This window comes from Triturus cristatus, chromosome 2_2 (assembly GCF_964204655.1).
Source record: "Triturus cristatus chromosome 2_2, aTriCri1.1, whole genome shotgun sequence".
In the NCBI taxonomy this organism is placed as follows: Eukaryota; Metazoa; Chordata; class Amphibia; order Caudata; family Salamandridae; genus Triturus; species Triturus cristatus.
The window spans coordinates 60850201-60878179 of record NC_140582.1 but is presented as its reverse complement, the minus strand read 5'-3'; the positions used below and the strand labels follow the sequence as shown (position 1 = coordinate 60878179).

Below are 27979 nucleotides of genomic sequence, written 5' to 3'. Positions count from 1 at the left end.
ACAACAGCTTCGACAACCGACCCAGAAACCAACCCACCCAACCCCCTGCAGGACCCCCACCCCCCCCGAATTGCCTCAATGTCTGGAAGCCAATCTCCACTGAGGACACCATCCGTCTGATTAACTCTATCCACTCAGGATCCCCCACAGACCCATGCCCTCACCACATCTTCAACAAAGCAGACTCCGTCATAGCACCACACCTCCGAGACGTCATCAACTGCTCCCTCAAATCCGGCACCTTCCCGGAAAGCTGGAAACATGCCGAACTCAGCGCCCTTCTGAAGAAACCCACAGCTGACCCCACCGAACTCAAAAACTACCGCCCCATCTCGCTCCTCTCATTCCCGGCCAAAGTCATCGAGAAAGCGGTCAACAACCAGCTCGCCGCCTTCCTCGAAACCAACAAATCCCTCGACTCCTCACAATCCGGCTTCCGAACCAAGCACAGCACTGAAACCGCCCTCATCGCCGCAACAGACGACATTCGAACTCTACTGGACAATGGAGACACAGTCGCCCTCATCCTCCTCGACCTCTCCGCAGCCTTCGACACGGTCTGTCATAGCACCCTTTTACAACGTCTCAGAAACGTCGGAATCCAAGGAAAAGCACTGGAATGGATCACCTCGTTCCTCACCGGAAGAACCCAGAGAGTCAGCCTTCCACCATTCAAGTCAGAGGCCACTGAAGTCATCTGCGGCGTACCACAAGGATCTTCACTCAGCCCCACCCTCTTCAACGTATACATGAGCCCCCTCGCGGTCATCGCACGCCAACATAACCTCAACATCATCTCCTACGCCGACGACACTCAACTGATCTTATCACTCACCAGAGACCCTAACACCGCCAAAACCAACCTGCATGAAGGAATGAAAGAAGTAGCCGAATGGATGAAACACAGCCGTCTGAAACTGAACTCAGACAAAACAGAAGTCCTCATCCTAGGCACCTCCCCCTCCGCCTGGGATGACTCTTGGTGGCCAGAGGCCCTTGGAAAAGCACCCATCCCGACAGACCACGCACGGAACCTGGGCGTCATCCTGGATTCCTCACTCTCGATGAACAGACAAGTCAACGCCGTTTCTTCATCTTGCTTCAACATTCTTCGCATGCTCAAAAAAACATTTCGCTGGATCCCCACCGAAACTAGAAAAACAGTCACCCACGCTCTGGTCACGAGCCGACTGGACTACGGAAACACCCTTTACGCCGGTACCACCGCAAAACTCCAGAAAAAACTCCAACGCATCCAGAACGCTTCAGCTAGGCTCATATTAGACATCCCGCGTAAAGAACACATCTCTGGTCACCTGAAAAGCCTCCACTGGCTCCCCGTCAATAAGAGGATTACTTTCCGCCTCCTAACCCACGCACACAAAGCACTCTACGAAATCGGACCCGAATGCCTCAACACACGACTGTCCTTCTACACCCCCCCCCGCCAGCTACGATCCTCCAACCAGGCCCTTGCCACTGTACCTCGCATCAACAAAACCACCATGGGAGGTAGATCCTTCTCCTACCTGGCAGCTAAAACCTGGAACTCACTTCCCACTCACCTTCGCCTTGCTCAGAACCACCTAGCATTCAGAAAGCAACTTAAAACGTGGATATTTGACAAGTAAGTCCCCACCCTTCCTCAAGCGCCTTGAGACCCTCTGGGTATGTAGCGCGCTATATAAATTTACTGACTTGACTTGACTTGACTATTGGCAGTAGTTTCTTAAAGTTTTCATGTGTAAAAAACAAGTTTTAGCAATGTGCAATCTATGGGATTCTAGTTGAAGATTCGAGTCAATAAATATACCCAGACTCCGAATATTAGATGATGCCCAGGGAGGGAGGTCCTAGGAAGGTAGGCCAAGATATTCTGAACCTGGAACTTGGGTGACTTTAGAAGTAGTTCTGATTTGCCTGGGTTTAACTTTAAGTCGTTTTTTGACATCCACCATCTCGTAGCAGGGAGAATGTCTGATGAAAGTAACATTTTTAAAAAAGTATCATCAGCATACATGACATTTTGTGCCCAACTGGTGGAGTAAATTTGACAAGGGTCTCATGAGTATTAAAGAGCAATGGTGACGACTGGTCCATCAAGGACACTGCAGGTGATGATTTTAACATCTGGAAAAAAGAATGGTATCAACACTGTTTGCTGTATGGTTAGTTAAAAAATTGATTACCCATGTCGGCCTAATACCACTAACATCATCATCATCAATCTTTATTTCGACATTAGTCATAAAAGTATACATACAGTTGACATTAAAAAAAATCGACGAAATTAGTGCAAATATACAAGACCATACAACATTATACAATACCTCCATACAATCTAGACTTTAAAGGACCTCTTCATGGCATCTATGGCACTATGATGGGAGGATATAATTACAAGCAAGGTTGTCGCAAATCCTTCTTTTCCTCCACATAGCTGCCAGAAATGATGACACAACAAAAACTATTACAGAAGTTAAGTCTGTTTTAAAAATTCGATAAGCGTGCATACAGTGCTTGAACCCCAAATTTTTGCAAACGGGAACAATCCAGCACCTTCTAAACTTTTTGTAAGCAGGGCAGAAAAATAGTACATGCAGTTCGTTTTCCTGATCGACATCACAAGCAGGGCAATTTTTTGGAGAGAGCGGAGACCATTTACTCGTAAAGGCTCTAATAGGTAAGGTGCCGTATCTCCACTGCAAATACAATTTTCTTGTAAAATATGGTCTGATATCGTTTAAAACATCCTCAAAGTGATAAAGATCTTTAAACAATAGGAAAGTTTGTGTTAGAATGGAAGCTTGGGATTTCTGTACAGAGGCAATTAGTTTGGTTTCGTAATACAAGTTAGCCAAATGCTTGCGTGAAACACTAATACATGCTGTCGCCGGGTCAGACCACAACAGCGGAAGGCCTATTCTCCCCAATTTCTCTTTCACATACCTCAGCCAAGGATGTTTCCCTGCATTAGGGAGCCCTAGGACTTCCAAAAGTTCTTTTCTATAGTCCTGAAGCTCTGGGGTAATCCAAATCCTCCGCCAGAATGTTAGAGGTTTGAGACCCAATTCTTCATCTATAGATCTGAGGCCCAGATCGAGTCTCAGTGGCAGTAAGGGAGTACTGGGGGAGAGGGCCAACAACTGCCTTAAGAATTTATTTTCTGTGACCGTGATCTCTGGGCGGCAATAAGAGCCCCAGAGTTCACCACCATCGATTACTCCCCCCCTTGCCTGTAGTTTGTATATTTCAAGGGGTGGGCCAATTGGTTTGGCACATGATTTATTTAGGAGTCTTATAATCCCCCCCGCTGCTTGGGCTAGTTTAAGTTGGGCTTTAATTAGGTGTGGGACCCATGTCATTCTTTCATTTAAGGTGAGCCCCAAATACTCAAAGGTCTGGACCCTTTCTAGGCTAACACTCCCTATACTCGGGTTAGGGCGTGTCGTTACTGGTGGATTAAAAATCATATATTTTGTTTTGAGAGTATTTATTTCTAAGCCCCGCTCGAGGCAAAATATCTCAAAACCATCCAACACTCGTTGAATGCCCATCGCAAACATAATCGCAGGGACCCGACATCCAGCGAGCTTGGGGGCATCACTATTTATGACCTCATTCAGATGTGTAAATACTCCGTTGACATAGAGGCAGAACAGGGTGGGAGCCAAAACACACCCTTGTCTGACTCCCCTGTCAACGGGAAATCTAGATGTTAAAGCACCATTTTTCCCACACCTGACCTATGCGAAATTTCCCCTATGCAGTCGAATTATCATGTTCAATAGGGGAACAGGAATGCCCAGTTGTAAAAGGACAGACCATAGTTTGACCCTGGGGACCAGGTCAAACGCCGCACGGAGGTCCACAAAGACAGTATATAACGAGCCACCCTCAGCTTTAACAGTTTTCCAGAATAGCAGGGTCAGGCGGAAAATCTGGTCCGTAGTAGACACGTTCTTCCTGAACCCAGCCTGGTAAGGGCTGAGAATGGAAGACTCTTCTATCCAGTCCCTAAGGCGATCTAAGATCAGCCTTGCAAAAGATTTTTGAGGTACATCAATAAGACTGACAGGCCTATAATTGACTGGGAGAAGAGGTGAGCCCTTCTTAAAGATTGGGACTATCTCAGCTCCCAGCCAAGTGCTAGGTACCGCCATACCCCTCTGGACTGCATTAAATAGAGCCGTTAGATAAGGGGCCCAAACCTTAGGTTCGTGTTTGAAGAGGTCACCAGGGAGTTTATCCAGCCCAGGCGCTTTCCAGCTGGAAGTCTGGATAATATAGCAAGGACCTCTTCTACCCTAAACTCGTCCTCCTGTAGATCAGTGGTGGAATTAAACAATACTAGCCCCTGCTCCATATTATTGGTAGAATGGTCGCCTCCATAGAGGGAGGAGAAGTGATCTTCCCAGACGTTAGCAGCAATATTAGGTACAATCGCCGGTAAAGGATCAGACGACCCCGTGTTAACAATTTGCCAAAACTTCCGGGAGTCTTTTGAATTTAATGCAATAGTTAAATTAGCCCAATTATCGTTGTCCCACTCCATCTTGGCATGGTATATTAGCTGCTTATATTCTAATCGTTTTTGTCTTATTAGCGCCTTATTATTGTTAAGCTTCACGGCCTTGAGAAGTTCTGTTTTTGACTTCCTGCAGGCAGTATTGTACCAAGTAGGTCTGTTGCCTCTCCTTCTCTCTTTGGGTGCTATGGGATTAAGAACATCAGCGAAGATAGCAGTTAATTCCAGATTTAAATCCCCAAATTTTTGATATATTTCGGGAGTTGGGTGCTGCAGCGTTAGGGAACCGATTGTCTCCAAAACCGGGATTACGTGCTCATAAAGTTCTGACGCTGGTTGAGTGACTAATTTTTCCCACCTGACCCTACGCCTTTTGCTGGATAAGTGGCACCTGACATCCAGAACATCATTTGGGTTACATAAGCCTTCGGGGTTGCCCGGGGATAGAAATTCTAGGATCAACGGATTGTGGTCGCTGTCTTCCCTAATTTCTATCCTAAAATCAATGACCTTATCCCATGGGCAACTTTCAACAAATATATAATCCAAGCGTGACTCTTGCCCGGGCTTTTTGAAAGTGCACTTAGAGGGGATTATCTGATTTTAAGCGGCCATTGCAGGCCCTAATTGAATGCTTTAGAGTTAGGACCATAATTTGGACGGCCAAAGGCGCCCACTAACATGGATCATAAGTCTCTGCAACGGAACACCCACAGCAGTCCCACAGTGTTACATTGTCACTTTGGCAATATTTGCAAACCTGGGCGTACACCGGATGTATTTCTTAGTTCACATATTTTGGTACCCCACTCTTTTTCAAGCACTGAGCCCAACAATGGTAAGTTACTGGAACATGTGACATAAATCAGTTGCCCTAGGAGATAGGCCGCCCAGCGCATATCCTCTCATTTTCTAGAAAGGAAATCTTGACCTCACTTGACGCAATTGTACCTGTGAAGGCCCCTGGCCCGGATGGTATTCCAGGGGGACCTTTGGAGATAGGGGAAATTGGGCTACCTATTTTACAATGTTGGCCAATGGCATAGCTGGTGGGGGGAGGATTCCCAATTCATGGAAAGGGGCTGAAGTAGTACCCATCTTTAAGAAAGGGGACAGGTCGATGCCCTCCAACTATCGTCCGATTAGCTTGATCGAATGTGCCCAAAAGGTCTTTTGTCGTTCCGTCCTGACCAAAATCCTGGACTGGATGGATGAGATTGACATCCTCTCTCCACTCCAAGCAGGATTCCGGCGGAAGACAGGCACAATGGATCAAGTATTCCGCTCAGTTATGTTATACTGGAAGGTTGTTGTCTTGGGCAAGGGAAGTCTATACCTTGCCTTCATTGATTTAAAAACTGCATTTGACCTTGTGCCCAGGGAGCTATTATGGCAGGTACTTAGGGATATGGGAATGCCTCTGGAAATATTAGTTAGGCTCCATGATGGAAACTACGCCCGGGTGAGGTGGGGGAACCAGGGACAACTTACTGAGCCTTTCATGATCCAATGGGGTGTCCGCCAGGGATGTGTATTGGCCCCTATCCTTTTCTCCCTATACGTCAACCAGGTAGCAGACCTTTTGTGCTCCCAATCCGTTGATGCACCATCTCTGGCGAACCAAAAAATGGCTACACTGTTATTCGCCGACGATACCCTACTAATTTCCAAAACTCCCATGAGTCTCTAAAAGCTTTTAAACCATTTTAAGGCATTCTGTGATGAGGGGCTTGGTTATCAACACAACTAAAACCAAGCTAATTATGTTCAACCCGCACAAATCCTTTAAGGGAAACATATTCCTGGACAATGTCCCGCTTGAGAGGGTTAGCTCCTTTGATTACTTGGGTATTCAATTATCAGAGGGAATGGCCTGGAAGGGACATTTAGAAAAGGCCTAGTTGAAATGTATCCAGCTTACTGGGACTTTGAAGAGGGAGCATTGTTTGTCGTACACCAAGCCCGTAGCCCCTGCCCTTAAATTGTACAACTGTAAGGCCGTGACCAGCGCCCTTTGTGGGGCTGAGCTGTGGGGCATAGCAACCCCCAAAGAGCTCGTAGCTGTGGAAAATAAGTTCTTTAGGAGCCTGATTTACCTCCCCCTAAGTACACCCCTTCTCCCTCTCAAACTTGATCTGGGTGTCAAGCCCATTAATGACCTAGCGAGGCTGCGCCCACTGTTATTTTTGCATAGACTGGCCTCTACTCCCGACTTAGCACATTATCTAGCAGCTCTTTGTGAGGTCACCCGCTTGGACACCGCTAATAGAATTGGGTGGATTAAACAAGTAAACACTTTATGGTCTAGCATTGGTCTGCCAGCCCAGGCCATGGGCCATCCACCTCCATACACAAGATGCCAAATAAAACATCTGTATTGGGCTTGGGTCAAAGAGAACAACCTTTGGAAAATTCAACCTGGGTACCTAACCGATGCTTTTACGGATTTTAAATCATATTGCTTTTTAGAAAGCTACCTTGACATCATCAAGGTGCCAGCCGATAGGAAGCTGTATATACAGTTTAGACATGGCATCCGACCAATTAATGCTTTCACTATATCCTGGCAGAGTAACAAATTCCAACCCAAGGGCTGCTCCGCCTTCCCATATGAGAATATTGGGCATGTACTTTTTGCCTGTAAAGCATTTTCCAAACCAAGACATACATGGCTAGCACCTGTGTGTAGACAATTAGAGACCCGTAGCCCTAAAGATGCCCTACGGATATTAAAATCTTATGCTAGACCCCTTTTCGCCTGTGCCACTGAAATTCCTTGGCCACTTCTGGGCGATTAGAAGGAGGGCACAGCTACTAGGCTCAAATGGTACGAAGAGCTAAAAATAAACCGTGCTGATCAATCAAGACTATATTGACCAGTTAACGCTGCTATTTTATACTTTTAAATAACTATTTTCTTGATGGTTGCATTTTATGTATTTTATTCTTTTATGATTAGTGCCAGAGCTTTATTCCTAACCAGGGGCAATCTCCCCCTTCTTTCGGCTTAATGTGCGAGCTCTTAACACAGGAACGGCTTTGTGCAACCTTCCATGATACATTTGCACTTTATTTCTATAATCATGCTAGAGAGATTAAAGTCATGAATTGTGTGGAATTGTTTTATTTATGTGATGATGATGATGTCAATGTCCTCTAATGTCAACTTGGGCACTTTTATTCCTCATTTGTACATTAGCTTTGAGAAAGACTCTTTTACCCAAAATGACACACTCATGATTTGTACGGTTGTTTCTTTTATGTTTTTTTTAAACCGAAATAAAGAATTTGTTGTTGTTGATAAATTACTGTAAATTGTCACAGTAACGTCAAGCAGACGTACTCCGGCTCAAAAGGGTCATGATCAAATGTACCAACAGTACATTCCATTCTTTAGAGTTAAGCCCTCTCTTCCACGCAGAATCGTTCTCTGTGATGGACCTTGGAATTGTGTATAATAAGTCAAGGAGCAAGTTAGAAATCTCAAACTTAAATTTCACTAACAGTTTAAGTTCAGTCAATGATGAGAGTAGTAATGTCGTTTTCAAAACTATTTCTCATTAAGAGATTATTAAAGTTTGTTATTTATTTTTATTCTTTATTTAGTTAGTCATAAATTAAATAAGTTTACAGAAATCTAATTAAAAGGAATGGTTAGAACAAAGCATCAAATAAGATTGCACTGAGCGTGTTCCATAAAGGAATAAGTTCCCTATTCTATTAATCCGGTTCAGAGCTTCATAGTCTAAGACCCAATAAAGAGTTTGAATTCAATGGAAAAGAGTGGGATCAAAGGCGCTTAAAGCTTCATACTCAAATTAAAGTAGCAGAACTCCTCATAAAGAGTAATTCACAAGACCCTCTCGAGTCTTGATAAATCCAAATGGATCAGCATAGAGTTGCAGTAGCAAACTGTCAATTCAAATAGCAAAGAGAGTCTAAGGGAACAGCAGCAGCCGCAACTGTCAAAAGTTTGCCAGGGGATAAGGGTGAAGTGTTTCTCCTGAAATTACCTAAGAAAACACACTAATATAAAAGTCAGGAAAACATATTGAAAACATTTAAGCAGGCTTTCTTCTCCACAAGACAATCATGGTACAGCGTTATTTGGCAAGCAGGTTCAGCTCATCTGTTCCCACAGAAATACATGCAGATTAAACTTTTTATCATATGGTTAGCTACAGACAGTCTTGCGTGAGGAGATTCTGGAAACATCAGGCATAGTTCCCATAGGCTTTAAACACAGACAGACCTTCCACATATAAATTTGTTTCACTGCGAGAACAATGAACTACTAATTAAAAGGCAAAATCACTGTTGGGTAATGCATTCATTTTCTCTAAGAATCAATCATTATTGTTTAAATGCACAAATTAGTCTATTAAATATTTGTATAAAACATAAGAAAGAAGAGTTCATGACATTCAAGAATAAAAATGTTGCTTAATAATGTAATACATTTTGTTAAACTGAAATATTCTGCAGTTATGACAACATCTCTAAGCATGTCATTCTAGGGCCATGCTTCTATATCATGTTGTACCCATTTCAGCTCCATCGAGATCCCTTCTAGCTGGAAAAGCTTGTTTCATGGCCTTTGTATGACCTACATAAATAACAATGACTGCCTACTGTGAATTGGCACATTTTAAATACATGTCAGTTTAATGTTATGTTTTACACTTTTTATGGCACATTTTGCATACTATGTTAATTAATTTTCATTCTTATTTATAGACTCTATTATGTCCGATTCTCTGTCCGGCATCTAGCCCCATTTTGAAATTGTCACTACATAATACAGGTCACTTGGATACTCCCTCCCCACCGTCAGTTGCATTTAATTGAAGCTCTTGAGTAGTGACAGCCTACCTACCATCATCCCTGATCATGCCAGAAACAAGGGGATTAAGTTGATATAAAGTGCGAGTGGATTAAAAACACTGGTGCCTTTAGAAAGTGCTAAAGTCACTGATACATGGTGACCCGTCCAAAAGTCCACAGGTCTATGCCTGGTGCACAGTGATCGAAGTACATTCCTAGAGATAAGGTGCCCCTCAGAGAGGTAAACCCAGACCCCAAAGTACTTATCCATTAGGTGCCCTTTAATTGACATTGGCAATATTATAACAACAAAGTTTGGAATTTCTATCCTCAGGGGAAACTGAGGATTTCTACCGTTTGACCCACAGCCCAGACATGACACCAGTGATTTCACTGTTACTATTAATGGGGAGGGTCCTAAATATAAAACCTATACTCTGAAATGATGTTAGTCCCCTATCTGGTTAAGCCCCCTATCAGAGTCCTTGATGCAAAAATGGCAGGCTAATGGCTCCCTGACCAGTGCAAACTACCAGAGAAACAAGATGGGTCTGTCTCGTGCACACTCAACCTATAAATTAGCATATTTGCATACTGAACCTGGTGTCTCAGTCCATGTACCTCGTAACATGCAGTACTACAGAGATAGCTATAGCCCAGTGTATCATACACGTTTTGTATGTTGAGAGAAGCCATAAATCACAGTTATTCATGAGTAGGCATGCTATCATTTTTGAGGATTAGCCCCTTAGCTTGGGGGAGCTATTACAGCCCAGAACAAAACCATTTTAGTAGGAATGTACCAGAGTTGTCCTTACTCCGTTGGCCAAGAGCTTACCCAGCAGCTGTGGTTCAAAATGGACATTGGCCTGGTCACTAATGTAGTCACATTCAGCTTGGAAAGAATTATAAAGGCTTAGGAGTTGTGGCAAATGCTGCTTCTTAAAAATGTCTTCAACGTCCACGGTGCGCCTCATTAGAGCTTAACATTTAGACAACTGCTCCACTTTTGTCAAGGGTGATCATGGAGTTTAGTTCCTTCCTCTGAATGACCTATAACTTAGGAAGGCTTGTATCAATCAGCTATTCATGTATGTAATGGGTGGTTGCAAGTATAGGAGAGATGAGTATTTCCCAGCATTAATCTTGAGTCCTTTTGTCACAGGGGCTTGTGCGAGCTCTTGTTGCAAGAGGATCTGTTCTCATTTGCTCGAGCTATCACCTGCTTTAAAATATACTATGGAAATACCCTGTTATATAGGCTGCCTTTTTTGATACTAGAAAAGGCGAAAAATGGAGTGACAAAAGTACCAAACCTATTTTGTGAGTGAAAGTCCTTTCCTACATTTGTTTCGGATACGCTGAGCTGTGTAAAACCGTCCTTGCATGCTTTGTTTCTTCCCACTTGTTACTAGGCTCCTGGCTTATTGGTCCTTATTTCCTTGGGACAGGCACAATCAAGGAGTAGTAAGGGTCCTGCCCCCTTTTGTAAAGAGAGGATGGACTATATAGTCTTTGTGCTTGCATGTGGTAGTTTCCTGATAATGGTGCTTTGCAAATCGCTGATGGATAAGAGTACTTAGTAACCCCTTATTATCTTTGGTCGCTTAGTCTCCTGTTGCTAGGCAAGGTGGCATGGCAACCAGTGTAATCATATGGGAACCCAGCATAGGAGACATTAGTGAATAGTTCCCATTGTCATGGACCGAGAGCAAGACAAGTTGCTTATACAGTTTCTTTGTTGGAAAACACTTATTAGATCCAAGATATTATGCATATGCACACAACCGAATATCATCAGCCTTTAGCTTTAGCCTAGAAGTCTTAATTATTTTGTATTGTGAAAATTTTTGTAATAGTGTCATCAGTTATAAGGAAGAAATGGGAAAGAAACCACACTGTGTAACCAAAGAGGAGGACTGTAGGCTTTTATACAGGTCTAGCATGCGTGCCCAAAAGTAATCCAACAAGAGGAGTATGCAGTTCCTACCGAGGAAACGAAGGGAGGAAAAGGGGAATTCCTCCTTTCGGAATAAGTGCCTTCACACACCCAGCCAGCTAGGTGTCATGCTTCATCATAGGGCGTGCTCCTCGTCAGGTCGGCGCTGCAATACCTAAGGGGCACCCTATGAGGGGCTGTTTGGCAGAGATCTTTTATTCGTTGCCATATTTGTGCAGTGGGTGTGAGGGGCCTAAAAAAGTGTAGATGTGTGAGGAGTGGGTCACTAGACTATGTGTGGATTAAAAAAGGAACTAGAAGTCCACTCAAAACAATTTTAATGAACCTGGCTCCTATCCTCATTAAAAAGGATTTTGCGCACCCCTGTCTCAATGTTGCAGGATATTGCGCATTATCTGGTCCCAGCAGTGTTTGGGGTAGGTCTACTGACGGTTTCTCGGTGAACGCACAACACTACATTTCTGAGTGTCTTTCCATGCCGGGAGTCGATTATATGCGCCAGCAACCCGAACCGATTTACAGGTACCACATGTAGGGTGCTGTTTGTGGTTTATCTGTTTTTACCCACTTAGACAACCACAAGTAGTGTAGATCACAATGTTAGCTTTGGTCCTGAAGAATTGCCGTCTACCTTGACACAAGGGCAAGAAACATGTTGACCACCAGATAATGCGAAATATACTGCAACATTGAGACAGGGGTGTGCCACATCCTTTTTAATCAGGATAGGAGCCAGGTTCATTAAAATTGTTTTGAGTGGACTTCTATTTCTTGTTTTGAAGTGTATGTGTGTGTGTGTGTGTGTGTGTGTGTGGTGTGGTGTGTCACACACACACTCCAGCGAAAGGAAGAGGCCACACGGAATCTGGTTGGGATGCTTTAATGTGGACGGCATGTAGGCATAATGCATTTTGACCAAAGGCCTTCTTCAGACGCCACTGCTAATCAAGAGCACAAACAACTCTGCACCTCAAAATGCTCCTGCTGTCCTCTCATTGGCGAGAACAGACTCCTTCTCCAATCATGTGGTCGCCCACCAGGTGGAGCACTGTGGGCACTACATCTCCCAGATTGCATGAGTCCTGGGCAGGTGCTGCGTGGAGAAACGGGAAATAAGTCCTTGTGGGCAGGTGTCCTGCAGGGCAAGGCGCTATGTGCGCGATTCAATAAAAGTCCCAAAAAGCCTCCTTTGCTCCCTGCATACGTATTCAACCTCTTAGCAATGAGCACGCCGGGCCGTGAGTTCCGATTATAATAAATCAAAACTCCTTGTGCAGTCACAAGCCACCCCTGGTGGCGGCCCATTGCTGTACTCACACTTCGAGGTGGGCTGGGACCGATCCAATACCTTGGACGAACAGAGAGCTGCAGATGCAGGAACCAGCATGGCAGACAGCCAACTTGGCGAAAACGGGGCCTCTTGACGTGCCTCTGGCCGACGCGAATAAATACACAGAAACCCTCCAGCAAGCAGAAAGGAAGAGGCCGCACGGGGAATCCGGTTGGGAGGCTTTAATGTGGACAGCATGTACTCATAATGCATTTCGGCCAAAGGCCTTCTTCAGACGCCACTGCTAATCAAGAGCACAAACAACTCTGCGCCTCAAAATGCTCCTGCTGTCCTCTCATTGGCGAGAACGGACTCCCTCTCCAATCACGTGGTCGTATATATGTGTGTGTATATATATATATATATTATAACTCAAAGTGCCCAAGCATGTCTGGAGGCACACACCGCTGCTGTCAAGCGCTGAAACACACCAACGGTTGAATTGAAATACAGCAACCAGCAAATTCGGGATTACAGTCTTTTCGCCGACGCGTTTCGAGGATGTCACCTCTTCTTCATGGGCGACTGCATTACAAAGTCAATTTCGGAACGACCAGCACACCATTTTGTAGAGTCCCGCCCTGAGTGGGTGTTGCTAAGTGCACAGGAGGATGCTGGTACAAGTAGTTTATACCCTAAGTGGGGTTCCGATGACTTTGTAATGCAGTCGCCCATGAAGAAGAGGTGACATCCTCGAAACGCGTCGGCGAAAAGACTGTAATCCCGAATTTGCTGGTTGCTGTATTTCAATTCAACCGTTGGTGTGTTTCAGCGCTTGACAGCAGCGGTGTGTGCCTCCAGACATGCTTGGGCACTTTGAGTTATACTATAAACCGCGGCAGCCCTGCCGCGCTGGAGAGCACCGTCTCAAACGAGAGAGGCCGTGGTGGGAACTGATCCTTGCCTAATCGGCGCCACTGTTGTAGCAGAATAAGACCAGCGCCTTCATTCGGAACCCTACTTAGGGTAAACTTTGAAAAGAAGTCATCGGAACCCCACTTAGGGTATAAACTACTTGTACCAGCATCCTCCTGTGCACTTAGCAACACCCACTCAGGGCGGGACTCTACAAAATGGTGTGCTGGTCGTTCCGAAATTGACTTTGTAATGCAGTCGCCCATGAAGAAGAGGTGACATCCTCGAAACGCGTCGGCGAAAAGACTGTAATCCCGAATTTGCTGGTTGCTGTATTTCAATTCAACCGTTGGTGTGTTTCAGCGCTTGACAGCAGCGGTGTGTGCCTCCAGACATGCTTGGGCACTTTGAGTTATACTATAAACCGCGGCAGCCCTGCCGCGCTGGAGAGCACCGTCTCAAACGAGAGAGGCCGTGGTGGGAACTGATCCTTGCCTAATCGGCGCCACTGTTGTAGCAGAATAAGACCAGCGCCTTCATTCGGAACCCTACTTAGGGTAAACTTTGAAAAGAAGTCATCGGAACCCCACTTAGGGTATAAACTACTTGTACCAGCATCCTCCTGTGCACTTAGCAACACCCACTCAGGGCGGGACTCTACAAAATGGTGTGCTGGTCGTTCCGAAATTGACTTTGTAATGCAGTCGCCCATGAAGAAGAGGTGACATCCTCGAAACGCGTCGGCGAAAAGACTGTAATCCCGAATTTGCTGGTTGCTGTATTTCAATTCAACCGTTGGTGTGTTTCAGCGCTTGACAGCAGCGGTGTGTGCCTCCAGACATGCTTGGGCACTTTGAGTTATACTATAAACCGCGGCAGCCCTGCCGCGCTGGAGAGCACCGTCTCAAACGAGAGAGGCCGTGGTGGGAACTGATCCTTGCCTAATCGGCGCCACTGTTGTAGCAGAATAAGACCAGCGCCTTCATTCGGAACCCTACTTAGGGTAAACTTTGAAAAGAAGTCATCGGAACCCCACTTAGGGTATAAACTACTTGTACCAGCATCCTCCTGTGCACTTAGCAACACCCACTCAGGGCGGGACTCTACAAAATGGTGTGCTGGTCGTTCCGAAATTGACTTTGTAATGCAGTCGCCCATGAAGAAGAGGTGACATCCTCGAAACGCGTCGGCGAAAAGACTGTAATCCCGAATTTGCTGGTTGCTGTATTTCAATTCAACCGTTGGTGTGTTTCAGCGCTTGACAGCAGCGGTGTGTGCCTCCAGACATGCTTGGGCACTTTGAGTTATACTATAAACCGCGGCAGCCCTGCCGCGCTGGAGAGCACCGTCTCAAACGAGAGAGGCCGTGGTGGGAACTGATCCTTGCCTAATCGGCGCCACTGTTGTAGCAGAATAAGACCAGCGCCTTCATTCGGAACCCTACTTAGGGTAAACTTTGAAAAGAAGTCATCGGAACCCCACTTAGGGTATAAACTACTTGTACCAGCATCCTCCTGTGCACTTAGCAACACCCACTCAGGGCGGGACTCTACAAAATGGTGTGCTGGTCGTTCCGAAATTGACTTTGTAATGCAGTCGCCCATGAAGAAGAGGTGACATCCTCGAAACGCGTCGGCGAAAAGACTGTAATCCCGAATTTGCTGGTTGCTGTATTTCAATTCAACCGTTGGTGTGTTTCAGCGCTTGACAGCAGCGGTGTGTGCCTCCAGACATGCTTGGGCACTTTGAGTTATACTATAAACCGCGGCAGCCCTGCCGCGCTGGAGAGCACCGTCTCAAACGAGAGAGGCCGTGGTGGGAACTGATCCTTGCCTAATCGGCGCCACTGTTGTAGCAGAATAAGACCAGCGCCTTCATTCGGAACCCTACTTAGGGTAAACTTTGAAAAGAAGTCATCGGAACCCCACTTAGGGTATAAACTACTTGTACCAGCATCCTCCTGTGCACTTAGCAACACCCACTCAGGGCGGGACTCTACAAAATGGTGTGCTGGTCGTTCCGAAATTGACTTTGTAATGCAGTCGCCCATGAAGAAGAGGTGACATCCTCGAAACGCGTCGGCGAAAAGACTGTAATCCCGAATTTGCTGGTTGCTGTATTTCAATTCAACCGTTGGTGTGTTTCAGCGCTTGACAGCAGCGGTGTGTGCCTCCAGACATGCTTGGGCACTTTGAGTTATACTATAAACCGCGGCAGCCCTGCCGCGCTGGAGAGCACCGTCTCAAACGAGAGAGGCCGTGGTGGGAACTGATCCTTGCCTAATCGGCGCCACTGTTGTAGCAGAATAAGACCAGCGCCTTCATTCGGAACCCTACTTAGGGTAAACTTTGAAAAGAAGTCATCGGAACCCCACTTAGGGTATAAACTACTTGTACCAGCATCCTCCTGTGCACTTAGCAACACCCACTCAGGGCGGGACTCTACAAAATGGTGTGCTGGTCGTTCCGAAATTGACTTTGTAATGCAGTCGCCCATGAAGAAGAGGTGACATCCTCGAAACGCGTCGGCGAAAAGACTGTAATCCCGAATTTGCTGGTTGCTGTATTTCAATTCAACCGTTGGTGTGTTTCAGCGCTTGACAGCAGCGGTGTGTGCCTCCAGACATGCTTGGGCACTTTGAGTTATAATATATATATATATATATATATATATATATATATATATATATATATATATATATATATATATATATTCACTGAAAAAACCATAGGTTTCACACATGTTATAGTTAGCTGGACATTTTACTGATAAAAAACCAATGAAATTCCCCCGTTATAGTTACTGTAGGCAACTATAACTCACGCGACCGCAATCCTCTGCTGATGCTAATACTGTATTTAGACACTTATTTGCCCATATCTTCTTCCATTAAATTTTAGCTATACATATATTACAAATATTTTTTTTTCATAAAGACACATATGTCATCAGCAGAGGATTACGGTCGCGTGAGTTATAGTTGCCTACAGTAACTATAACGGGGGAATTTCATTGGTTTTTTATCAGTAAAATGTCCAGCTAACTATGACATGTGTGAAACCTATGGTTTTTTCAGTGAATTAGCAAGGTTTTTTAAATGCTATTTCCTAACTATAACGTGTGTGAAACCTATGGTTTTTTCAGTGAATTTGTACGGTTTTTTAAATGCTAAGTTACTTTACGCCATTTGTGGCGTGCGCGCCCACTTAACGCAGTTCGTTCCGTACACGGTTTTTATCAACTTTAATAAGCCCTGTACATTTGGTGGCCTTCGGCCACCAAAAGCACAGGGGGTGAGGTCAATGTGGATAGTGTTTTTTTTATTTCGATTTTATAATTTCATGTTGCCAAAATTACGTTTTTTTTCTCTATTAATAAGCCCTGTACATTTGGTGGCCTTCGGCCACCAAAAGCACAGGGGGTGAGGTCAATGTGGATAGTGTTTTTTTTATTTCGATTTTATAATTTCATGTTGCCAAAATTACGTTTTTTTTCTCTATTAATAAGCCCTGCACATTTGGTGGCCTGCGGCCACCAAAAGCACAGGGGGTGGGGTAAGTGTGGATAGTGTTTTTTTTATTTTTATTTTTTTACCGTAAGCGTACGGTAAGCTTACGGTAAGCGTACGGTAAGCGTACGGTAAGCGTACCTCGCGAAATTGCCAAAAAAAAAATAAAACCGTTTTTGCTCTTGGGGGATGTTTGGGGACTCCCTCAACATGACTATGTGGGAGGGAGTTGTCAAAACAGCCCCGTAACATGTTTTTGGCCATCATGTTTGATAAACAACACTCAGTGCGAGAGACAAAATGGCGGACGCCGCTTCCTGGTTTCGGCCGATTCGAATGTTTACTAAGATCTAAGAGCCAATCAGAATCGCGCTCGCGCACGCCACCGTAAGCGTACGGTAAGCGTACGGTAAGCGTACGGTAAGCGTACCGTAAGCGGGCTCAGATATATATATTGATTTAAAGGCTATTTTCTCAGAATCTACTGAACAGATTTACACCAAACCTACAAAAGGCACTTCCTTGACCTAGGGACTACCTCTCTGCCAAATTTCTAGTAATTCTGTTCAGCCGTTCGGGCTGTAGCTCGTTCTAAAGGTCCTATGGAAAAATGCATGGGAAAAACGCGTTTTGGGACCCCCCTTTTATCTCAGCCCCCGCTTGACGAATCCCCCCGAGACTTTCAGGGTAGGAGCGGAGCGTAGCGCCCCACCTATTTTGAGAAATTCGCGAGGATTCGTCGACCGGCGCCAAAGTTATTCAAAATAGAATGTTGAGGTTTTCCTATGGAAACGTGGTCCTAACTATAACTACCTACTGGCGACCGCCAGTAGGTAATATATATATATATATATATATATATATATATATATATATATATATATATATATATATATATATATATATATGTATGTATGTATTCACTACAAAAAAAAACCAAAGGTTACAGGGATGGCATAAGTGGAAAATAGAATTTGAAAAACCTTAGAAATGCACTAAAAGAAACTAAAGGTTACAGGAACGTTATAGCTAGGCTGACATTTCACTCTTCCAAAACCAGCGAAATTGAATCGTTTTAGTTACTGGAGTTAACTATAACTTGCGCCCCCTCAATGCACTGCTTATGACCTTGCATAGTACATTATTCTTGACATCACTGATCACTGATGACAACACTGATGACATCTGAAATGACATAACTGATTGCCCCCCCGCCCATTTTTGGCTCTGTGGACCCCATCCTCCAGGGCATGGCCATCTCCTTGGGGACCACGGGGGGCGCCTGAAGGCCCCGCTGGCTCCCGCATTGCTTTTTACCCCCAGGGAGTTGCGGAGATGCAGCTCCTTGGGGCTAAAATGCAAAGCGTGCTCTCTTTGTCCAAGCGAGAGCAAAGTGCTCTCGCTTGTTCAAAGCGAGCACACTTGTTTGCTATGGGATGGCGGGAGCACAGCAAACTGCAGTGCTTCGGGGGGGGGAGCACCCCGGGACATTGCTGGAGCCGTCCCTGGGGGGTGGTGGTCCCCAGGGCAATTTACGGCTCCAGGAGGGGGCCGTGCGGCGCCCCTCTAATTTTAAAAATAGCCCCAGGGAGGTGGTGGTCTCCGGGGCTGCGTCGGTGGGGCTGGAGCATCCCACGCAATCCAATTGAAAATAGCCCCGGGGAGGTGGCAGTCTCCAGGGCTGCGGGGGGTGGATGGGCGCCGCACTTCAAAGCCCTGGGGCGGGGGCGGTCCCTGGGGCTGCAGGGCCTGCCAGGCCCCCACATCTCTATTTGTTATTGCCCCCGGGACCTGGCCCACCCGGGGGCCTAAAGTAAATGAAGTGCGGGAGCTTGCGCTTTGTTTTCCTGCCGAACATTTTTTTTAAATGCTTTTTTGCCCTCTGAATAGGCCTGGGGGGGAGGGGTGTTTCTGCATCTGACTTGGTTTGAAGTGTTGGCCGCCAATCAAATCTCAGGCACGAGATCGGGAGGGTATCTGAGAAATCTTCACATTTCTCAAACTACTGAATGGATTTACACCATTTACCAACAAGAGTGCTCTCTAGACCAAGAGCTACCATTTCTGCCAAATTCGGTGTAATTTTGTTCAGCAATTCAGGCTGTAGCTGCGTCAATAGTTTCCTATGGAAATTAACATAAAGGAAAAAGTGTTTTGGGACCCCCCTGTTTCTCGGCCCCCGCGTGACGGATCACTCCGACATTCTCAAGACAGCAGCTGATGCGACCGCCCCATTAGTTGTGAAAAGTTCGCAAAGATTCGTCAAACGGCGCCAAAGTTATTGGCAGATCAAAAAACGCTTTTCCTATGGAAACTAGGTCCTAACTAGAACTACCTACTGGCTACCGCCAGTAGGTAATACACCAGATTCTATCAGACTGCTGAAATCTATTTACATTTTGAAAATTGGTTTCATATATTATATAAATGTGAATCTTTAAATGTGCAGTTCAGTGAAAGTAATGTAAATGTTTTGTTGTTTTCTTTTAGAAGTATTATCTATACTAGTAAAAAAAATGTTTTTTTGTTTTTTACTTGCATAAATTTGAGTAAAGAGGCAAACACTTAGTAGCAGCTATTCACTTTGTCTATACCATTGTCAGATGTACTTGGAATCTGCCAATCACAGATTTGAAAGGTTCATTATTTTACCCCTCCCTTTCCTAAATTATCTTCTGTTGTAGAAGTGAAATGGTAGCAGCTGCCAGCTAAGCACAGGTAAAAAAAAGAAATATTAATAATCGAGGCTAGGCACCGCAGCTTTCAACATACTTTAATGTCCTTAAAGCAAATGATGATGTAAAAAGAAGTTATAATTTATTTACTAGATACTGCACAGGCAGCTTGGTCTTCTAGCGGATGAATTTTAAAGTGTATTGTCAAGCACTCTTTAGTTGTATATATTTTGTGGTTGTCTATATACTAGTGTCTTCTGTAACTACTGCCAACTAACTAAAACGTTTTTCTTCATAGATATATAGAAATATTCAAAAGCAGAAGGAATGAAATCCAAACCTTAAGGTTTCCGTACAGGAAAAGGAAGGATGCAACTTTTTCCCCCACAAGTAAAGAGGAGAACCCTGTTGAACCAGTGACAGACAACACTGAGCCTGATCAGGACTTGAACTCCTTTTCTGATCATTACAAAGGTTAGCAATAATATGCAAAAGTTATGGGGCTGTTTGTTTTCCCTGACTTTTTTCTGCTAATTTATTCATTCATTGTGGTTAATTTGCTTAATATTTTAATGTCATGTTCACTGTGGTATAACTGATCTCATTTGATGTAGTGCATATATCACAACTCCCTTACGCTGATGGTTAACCATAGGAAGCTGTATAGTTAGGTTACATTCAGCATATTCCAACTTTACATTTTATGAATGAACTAATTTACTCTTTAATGTTTACTTCTAACTTGTTCGGCTTGCTGCTTTCTCTGCTGGTCACCAAATGTGAACATTATTTAGTACCAGATTGAACATTAGCAAATGTAATACTCATCAGCAAATAACAACGATAGTAAAATAGTGTTAAATATCTGGAAACATTTTGGTTTAATATTTCAGATTTGCAATGAACATGTTGGGTCCATTTTGACGCCTTCAATAAAAATTCACAGGAACACACCAATATTTTGCAGGGCAGTGCACTAAATTCTTTTTACTTAAAAGTTCAAATAAGCAGTATTTTATTTGTTACTGTTTGTGAATGAGGTTCTAAAGCGGGGGCCACAAAATGGTCTTGCGTTGTGCATTATTTTGCTCCTTATAAACATCAGCAAAAGTCGAATGTGTACATTTTAGTCGCTGATCAGTTAATGGTTGTTTGTAGAGTATGCCTTTATGTAAGGAGTTTCCTGACAGATGAACTGCCACTCAAGACAACATGAAGACAGCCATTGGCAGACACTGCATCATAATGATGATAAACGTTACCTTTATGCAATTCTTGGTAATCTGGTTAAAGGCCAGGATGATAGCATTTATGGGAGTAATCCGTTTATCCCATGCCCTTTTGCGATGGTGCATTTTGCTGCTATTAGGTGAGTATGTGTAAGAAGTATTGCGATTTTCAGCATTTGGCCTTTTGAATTCAGGTAAAATACAGCTCCACCCACTGCCTTTTGGAACAAAGCCTTAACCATTAAATGCATCTGTAATTTGGGGGGGAAGGGTACACAGTCAAGCATTCTGCCTAGATGGCCACTCTGATGTGAACTCTGATGGCATAGAGGAAGATAGGCCACTCTGAGAGCAGTAAGGGACATGCTAAAACTAATCCGATGTCAGGGTCACAAGCTCGAAGATCTTATTAGCACAACAAGCACTCAAATATGCCAAAGAGAACAGAGCAGCAAAACATGAGACGCCTGTAACTGCAGGTTGGCACTGAAAACAAGATGGCGGGCACAGCTTGCCAAAGGCTGAAAAAAGTGACCTGCTGCTGAAAAATAGTTGACCGTGGGTGCACAGTGCAAATCCGGACCCCGCAAAGCAAACCCGAAAATACAAATGCCCCTGGGTTTGATCGGTACTGCAGAGTCACAAGAGGACAATATCAGCAGAGCTGCGCCGCAGCCCGGTGACAGAGCAGGACCTGATAGAAACCTAAAGAAGCTCAAAGAGTCCCAGCTATCACTGTCGCCAGCAACTTCAGTACACTAACCGGGATGACTAAGCACAAGCACTGTAGTGTATTACTAACTAGCAATGACTGAACCCTTTTTGGCTCCTGATGGACTCAATAGAGCTATGACGTAGATGCTAAGAGCGGGATGGAATGAAGAATGATTTAGAATGTTGAGTATGCAGTTACACGCAGAAGAATAAGATGTGTAATACTTATCTCCCTGTGTGGCGTATGCTGGAAATATCGACGTGAAGGGGATAAGTAACCTGCAGATCGACGTTGCTCTCCAGAGAGTTTGCCGTGGTCCAAGCAAACTACTTGTGCGTATCACGTGTGCCACTGGCGAAGTACGGAATCAACGCTTAACTCATATGGTGCCAAAGTGCAGCTCCAGCCGCTGTGAAGCAGATGAAGACAATGAAAGCATTGCAGAATCTACACATTATTTGCTGAGAACCTGCTGGTCAGGCCATACATAAAGTTACTGCGCTGCCACGCAAGATAGTCCTACGTTATACAGAGAGCTGCTGTCAAAGACAAATAAGTATAGATACAAAAAAGAAGTGCTAAAAACTTCAGTAGTCAAATACCTAAAGCGCTGGCTGACAAAACAATTGACAAGAAAGTATATTGTCTTTGCTCTTACCAGAGCCTCGATAAGTGGAACTGTACAACCTCACCACCTGGCGAGGAGACCCAAGAAGAAGCACAAGGGTTGTGCTTACTGAGCTGTCCTAGACCTGAAGTGGCTCACCACCAAAGCTGCCAGGTGGTGGCTCGAAACAACTCTAGAGATCTCCAGAAAGTGAAGGGCTCCGATGGAGGCCAAGGAGAAGGTCACCGTACCACGGACTATCCAGGACGATCCGAGGGCCGATCCATTGCAGGGCCTCAGATGGTGCAGATGATGTAGGTCCTAGTGGACAGCTGACAAACTCTGACAGAGCTCCACCCTCAATGTCAGCCACTCCTATAAATATCAACAATGCTGCCGCCTTTCTTAAGCCGCCACTATCTTTCGATACCGCCAAAAAGTGAAATATTGGTGATGGATGGATTGTGTGGATAGAGATATTTGTAGATTTAATTGATGCACTAAGACTGATAACAAAAAGATTATTAAAATAAAGAGATTCCTAAAGCGCCTGGTTACACCAAACGGTGTTTCACCTTGCTGGTGACGGTGTACAAGAAGTCATAAGGAAAATGCCATGACTTGACGAAGAAATCACATATGTCAGACTAAAGAATTTTTTAATCGTAAATTCATTCTAATGCCTAATGTAGATTACAAGAGATACATTTTCAGTTAAGAACGACAGAAAATTGGTGAAACTCTTAATTAATTTTTTGGGAGAGATTCCACACACTCATCTAACACTGCAGGTTCAATGAATTTAACGATGCAGAAGCAGTACATGTGAGAGTTATTGATGAATGCTTGTCAGATTTATTCAGAAGACAAATACTGAGAGAGTCTCTTAGTCTGGAGCGAGTGTTAATTACTGACAGAGCTGAAGAGCGTGTTGATATGCTGACATGGAGGCAGGAGTTGCACAGAATGAATCAGTCATGAGTTTGAAAAGTAAGCCAAAGACTGAAGGACACACAGTGATGTCTAAATGTAAAAAGTTATATTTTAGATGTGGATTTTCGGTTCCACGCCACGGTAAATGCCCTGCCATTGGACAGATATGTAATGGCTGTGGGAAGGAGAACCGTTTTGTGACGGTTTGCAGAGCAAAGGAAAACAGCTGCATCACAGCACAAACTCAAAATGGCTGCCGGAACATTACAGAAGCAATGTTTGACGTTCACCCACAAGTCCAAGCGGTGACATCAGTTAAGAGAAATGGACACTGAACGAAGTAGATTGTCTTCTTAATCATTGTCAAATGGTTCTTCTAGATCAGTATCAAGTGAAATACTGCCATATCGATGTTTACCTCAGAAAAGTGGACCTATGGTGAACTGGCCGCCTGTAAGGAAACTAGTCCGTCAAAAAAAGTTGACCTGCTAAAGCACAAGTCATTCAACATTGTCCAAAGATTAATCTGAAAATAAATGGTTGTTCGATACCTTTCATCGACAGGTGTACTTCGATAAACATTATTCCTGAGGAGAAATATAGTGAATTGTCTCCATTACTGCAACTGACGCCATCAAAGACCAAAGTATGTACATGGACTGAATTGATGCCTTTAAAAAGTCAAGGTTCATTTGTAGTGATGAAGCAAAAGAAAACAAAAGTGCAGGCACCCATCCATGTGCTTCAAGGTACAGCATCAAGTGCCTGTCTGCTCAGTTTCAGAACAGCTGCTGATATGGGACTGATTTCTGTAAACTACAACATGAATGCTTACCACGAAATAATAAGTCAATTCCCTTAATTATTTTATGGTTTAGGAAAGCTTAAGACAATGAAAGTAAAGCTGCACATTAATGAGGATGTCTGTCCTGTTGCTCAAAGACGTAGACGGATTGCTTTTCATTTACAAGACACTGTTAAGAAAAAAAACTTGAATCGTTACTTAAGCATGATATCAATGAGCTGTCCCAGGCCAAGGGTTTCTCCCATAGTGGTAGTGCCCAAAAAGGATAGTGAGGGAGCTGTACACATATGCGTTGACATACGTCAAGCCAGCAAAGCAGTTGAACGAGAACAACATCCAGGTCCACACATTGCTGACATGATAGCGCAATTCAATGGTGCAAAGGTATTCTTTCTCCTTGATTTAAATAAAGGTTGTCATCAGTTTGAAATCAAAGAAAATTGCCGGTACATTACAACCTTTTCTACAAATGTTGCTGTATTTTGATACAAAAGACTACGTTTTGATGTGTCATCGGCTGCAGAACGTTTTCACAACATTATTCGACGTATCATACAGCCTGTAATGAATGCGCTCAATTATAGCAATGACATATTAGTTCTTGGCGGAACAGAAAAAGAGCATGATAAGTCTCTCACACAAGTATCTTGTTTACTTGCAGAGACAGGTTTGACTTTGAATTTAGCTAAACACACAAATAAATTAAACTGAAATGGGGTTCAGTTTGATTGTTTTAGGACAAAAAGTAACTATGAAGAGATTATGCACAATATGATTGACACCTGCAAGATTCAGTATAAATCAAACAAGATGACTTTTATCGTCTCCTATTTCCCATGATTTTAGTATTTTGGTCAATAGAGTTTGTGATTCTGCTGCTATACTATTATAAGAAATTACTGTAAAATGATGTTTTAAATTTTTTTTATCATGATTAATTTAAGAATTGAAATCTATATTTAATGTGGGTGATACAAAGTGCCACTCCGGCAGCAAATGATGCCACGCACTCAAAGACTAAACTCAGACCAATATGTTTGTGTCAAACATATTAAGTTATTTTATTTCTTAGAACCAAACCAAGCCTGGTTCAGGTAAGTGAAATAAATGCATAGCAAAATCGTACGCAATGTTTTACAATTGAATGCAGGTTCAAATGCAGTTGATTGAATTACAGTTAAATCAATGTTTCAAAATTACTTTTCAGATCACTATGTACGTTACTTTTCAGATTACTTTTCAAATTACTTTCCCTAATGAGTGTGATATGCCTAGATATCACTCTGAGACATCTCCTCGACAAAAGGTAAGGAATTCACAGTACATAGACAGTTTTTCAGTTTTCCATACAAACCACCTCTACAATTTTCAAGGGAAAACAGTCAATGTATTCCTATTGGGAAAAATGAAGTTAACTGTTTGCAGGTAAGTACTATTTTGTGGTAGTTGGTACTCTGGGGTTAGAACCAGGGCTCCCCCGGGGTCAAGGATGCACTCTTGAAACACCCTCAGCTGCACTAGGGCGGCCGGGTGCAGAGTGCTAAGGCCCAATGTTATCCACTGGGGGATAGGGAGCCTCCGGTTGGTGGCTGCTCACGAGCAGGCCACAGGGTTTTGGGAACAAAGCTCCTGGTGTTAGGCTCAGGGCAAAGGGGGATCCGGGTTAGCACCCAAAGTACACCCGAAGCGGCGCAGGGGCGGCTGGGTGCAGAATGCTGTTTTGGCATCTGGTGCCCTGTGGTTTTCAATGGGGATTCTCCGGTTGCAACAAAGGCTGCAGTCTCGGGGACAAAGATCTTTTGGAGGTGACCACCGGTTGGAGAGGTAAGTTGGGATGCCTGGGGATACTGGGACACCATCGGTTGGGCCACCCAAGGCCTCCTAAGGCCGTGGGACGTCGAGTGCAGGGGTGTCTTTAGGCATCGGGTTTTCTTACTAGCTCCGGTCGCTGTCGGGGGGGGGGGGGGGGGGGTCCTCCAGAAAGAGACTGGATGCATTGTTTGGAGAGTCAAGGCAGCTCAGGGATCACCAGATCCCAGGTCAGGTTCGCTGGGGAGACCTCCTCGTGGTGTTGGGCCACTTGAACTCGGGCCATAGGCATCAGGTGCAGAGAGTGGTACAGACTCAAGGTTTTGGCTGGGGCCAGAGTCTGTTGGTAAGCAAATACGGTGCTCACGGGAGACCGGGCAGGTTCTCCCGGGTTTTCGAGGTTGCTGGCTGTAGGAGACACCGGGATTTCTCTGGAGAAGGTAGAGCTGGGCCCAAGTCAGTGGGCGTCCTCCTCTTCTTAGTTCAGCACGGCTTCTCCAGTCCTCCTTCTCTTCTTGTTAATTCTGGTCTGAGGAGCTAAGGTGCAGGGTTGCCCCTAAATACTAGACTTAGGGGTGTTACAGGTAGGTAATGGCTGGGACCAATGGGTCCCTTCCCTGTGGTGAGTATACCCCCTATTATGCCACCCTCCGGTGGGAGAGGGGCATATGCCTTACTCCGGCTGGCTGGGTCCCCCCATCTGCAAGATGGCAGGGACTGAGAGTTGTGCTTCACCTTGCCTCCCTCACCTGAGGGGTGGGATTGGCAAAGGTGGTCACACCTCCCTTCCTCACTTGGTTTTACTGCTGATTCTCCCGCTCAAAGTGGGGGTCAGAACCGGTGGGGTCCGGTTGCTGGAAGCAGCAAAGGCCTGGGTTAGCTCACAAAAGTGGCAAGCCTTTGAAGCTTCCCCTTCGTAGACCCTGCCCATCCCGGGGGAGGAGGCTTGGCACCTCGTCCTAGGATGTGCATTGTTTCAGACCTCCAAGAGCAGCAGGCTGTCGACCCAAGGGTCCAGAAACATGGCTGGTGGTGGCAGCTGCCGAGCAGGCACTCAGCCTGGATGCTAGTGTTAGGTTGTTTTTCAGGGGGCGTCTCTAAGATGCCCTCCGAGTGGATTTTTCATTAAATCCCACACTGGCATCAGTGTGTGTTTAATGTGCTGAGAAGTTTGATACCACATTTCCCAGGTTTCAGTAAAGCCATTATGGTTCTGTGGAGTTCATAATGACAAACTCCCAGCACCACATACTCTTAATGGCATTACTGCACTTGCAATGTCTAAGAATTGGCTTAGACACTGTAGGGGGGTACAGGACTCATGCACCTGTACCCTCACCACTGGTATAGTGCAGCCAGCTAGAGGGGTGGCTGACCTATGCCAGGGCAGTGGGTTGTAGGCATGGCACACAGGGAGGTGTGCCATGTGGACTCTTCCCTTTGTTCTGCACTAAAACATGCAGCCTGCAATGGGGGGGGGGGGGGGGGGGGAGAGAGGGAAGAGAGAGAGAGAGAGAGAGAACGAGAGAGAGAGAGAGAGAACGAGAGAGAACGAACACATAAATAAAGGTACAGGGTATCTAAGGGTAGCACAATAAGTGCTGCAGCCCTTAGAGGCCTTTCCTGGCCACAGTGCCCTTGGCACCTAGATACCATTTACAAGGGACTGACCTGTGGCCAAAGAGTGGCAATTGGTATTTGTTTTTAATGCTGTTTGGGGAAAAACATAGGCCCTAGGTACCTGTTTGGCAGGAACCCAAGGCACACTTTTCACACAGTTCAAGTACATCAGCAGTTTGGCAAAGAATGGGGGCAACCGTGCAAAAAGAGGGCACTTTCTTACAACTACCACACTTAACGCGTGCATAGAGCAGAACACTATACATCAAGCAAGAACCCGAAAGGCAACCTAATGACTAAGAACATTAAAACTGATAGACAGTATTCCCTCCTACCCTTTGAGGCCTTAAAAAACAAAGGAAGGCAATACTGGTATTGCCTTACTTGCAGCGGAAAAAGGTAGATGTAGTTCTACTAACAGAAACGCACTTGACCTCATTTAATGACGTAAAGGTATTTGGTAAATCAGCAAAGTTGGCGTAATTGCATCAAATTCCACATATGCTAGAGGAGTGGCTATAATCATAAGATGAGGTGTCACATTCTGTCTGACACACAGTAGCAGATACATTGAGTAGCTA

General features: G+C 44.7%; 1 protein-coding gene across 2 annotated transcripts in view; it reads left to right on the top strand.

Annotated features, from left to right (window-relative positions):
* Window positions 1-27979, top strand: part of GRSF1 (G-rich RNA sequence binding factor 1) — a 300991-nt gene that overhangs the window by 178777 nt on the left and 94235 nt on the right. For both annotated transcript variants that reach the window (XM_085640993.1, XM_085640994.1), the window contains exon 6: window positions 19979-20154. In XM_085640993.1, coding sequence (XP_085497119.1) covers window positions 19979-20154 — 176 coding nt within the window. The remainder of the gene's footprint in view (window positions 1-19978; window positions 20155-27979) is intronic.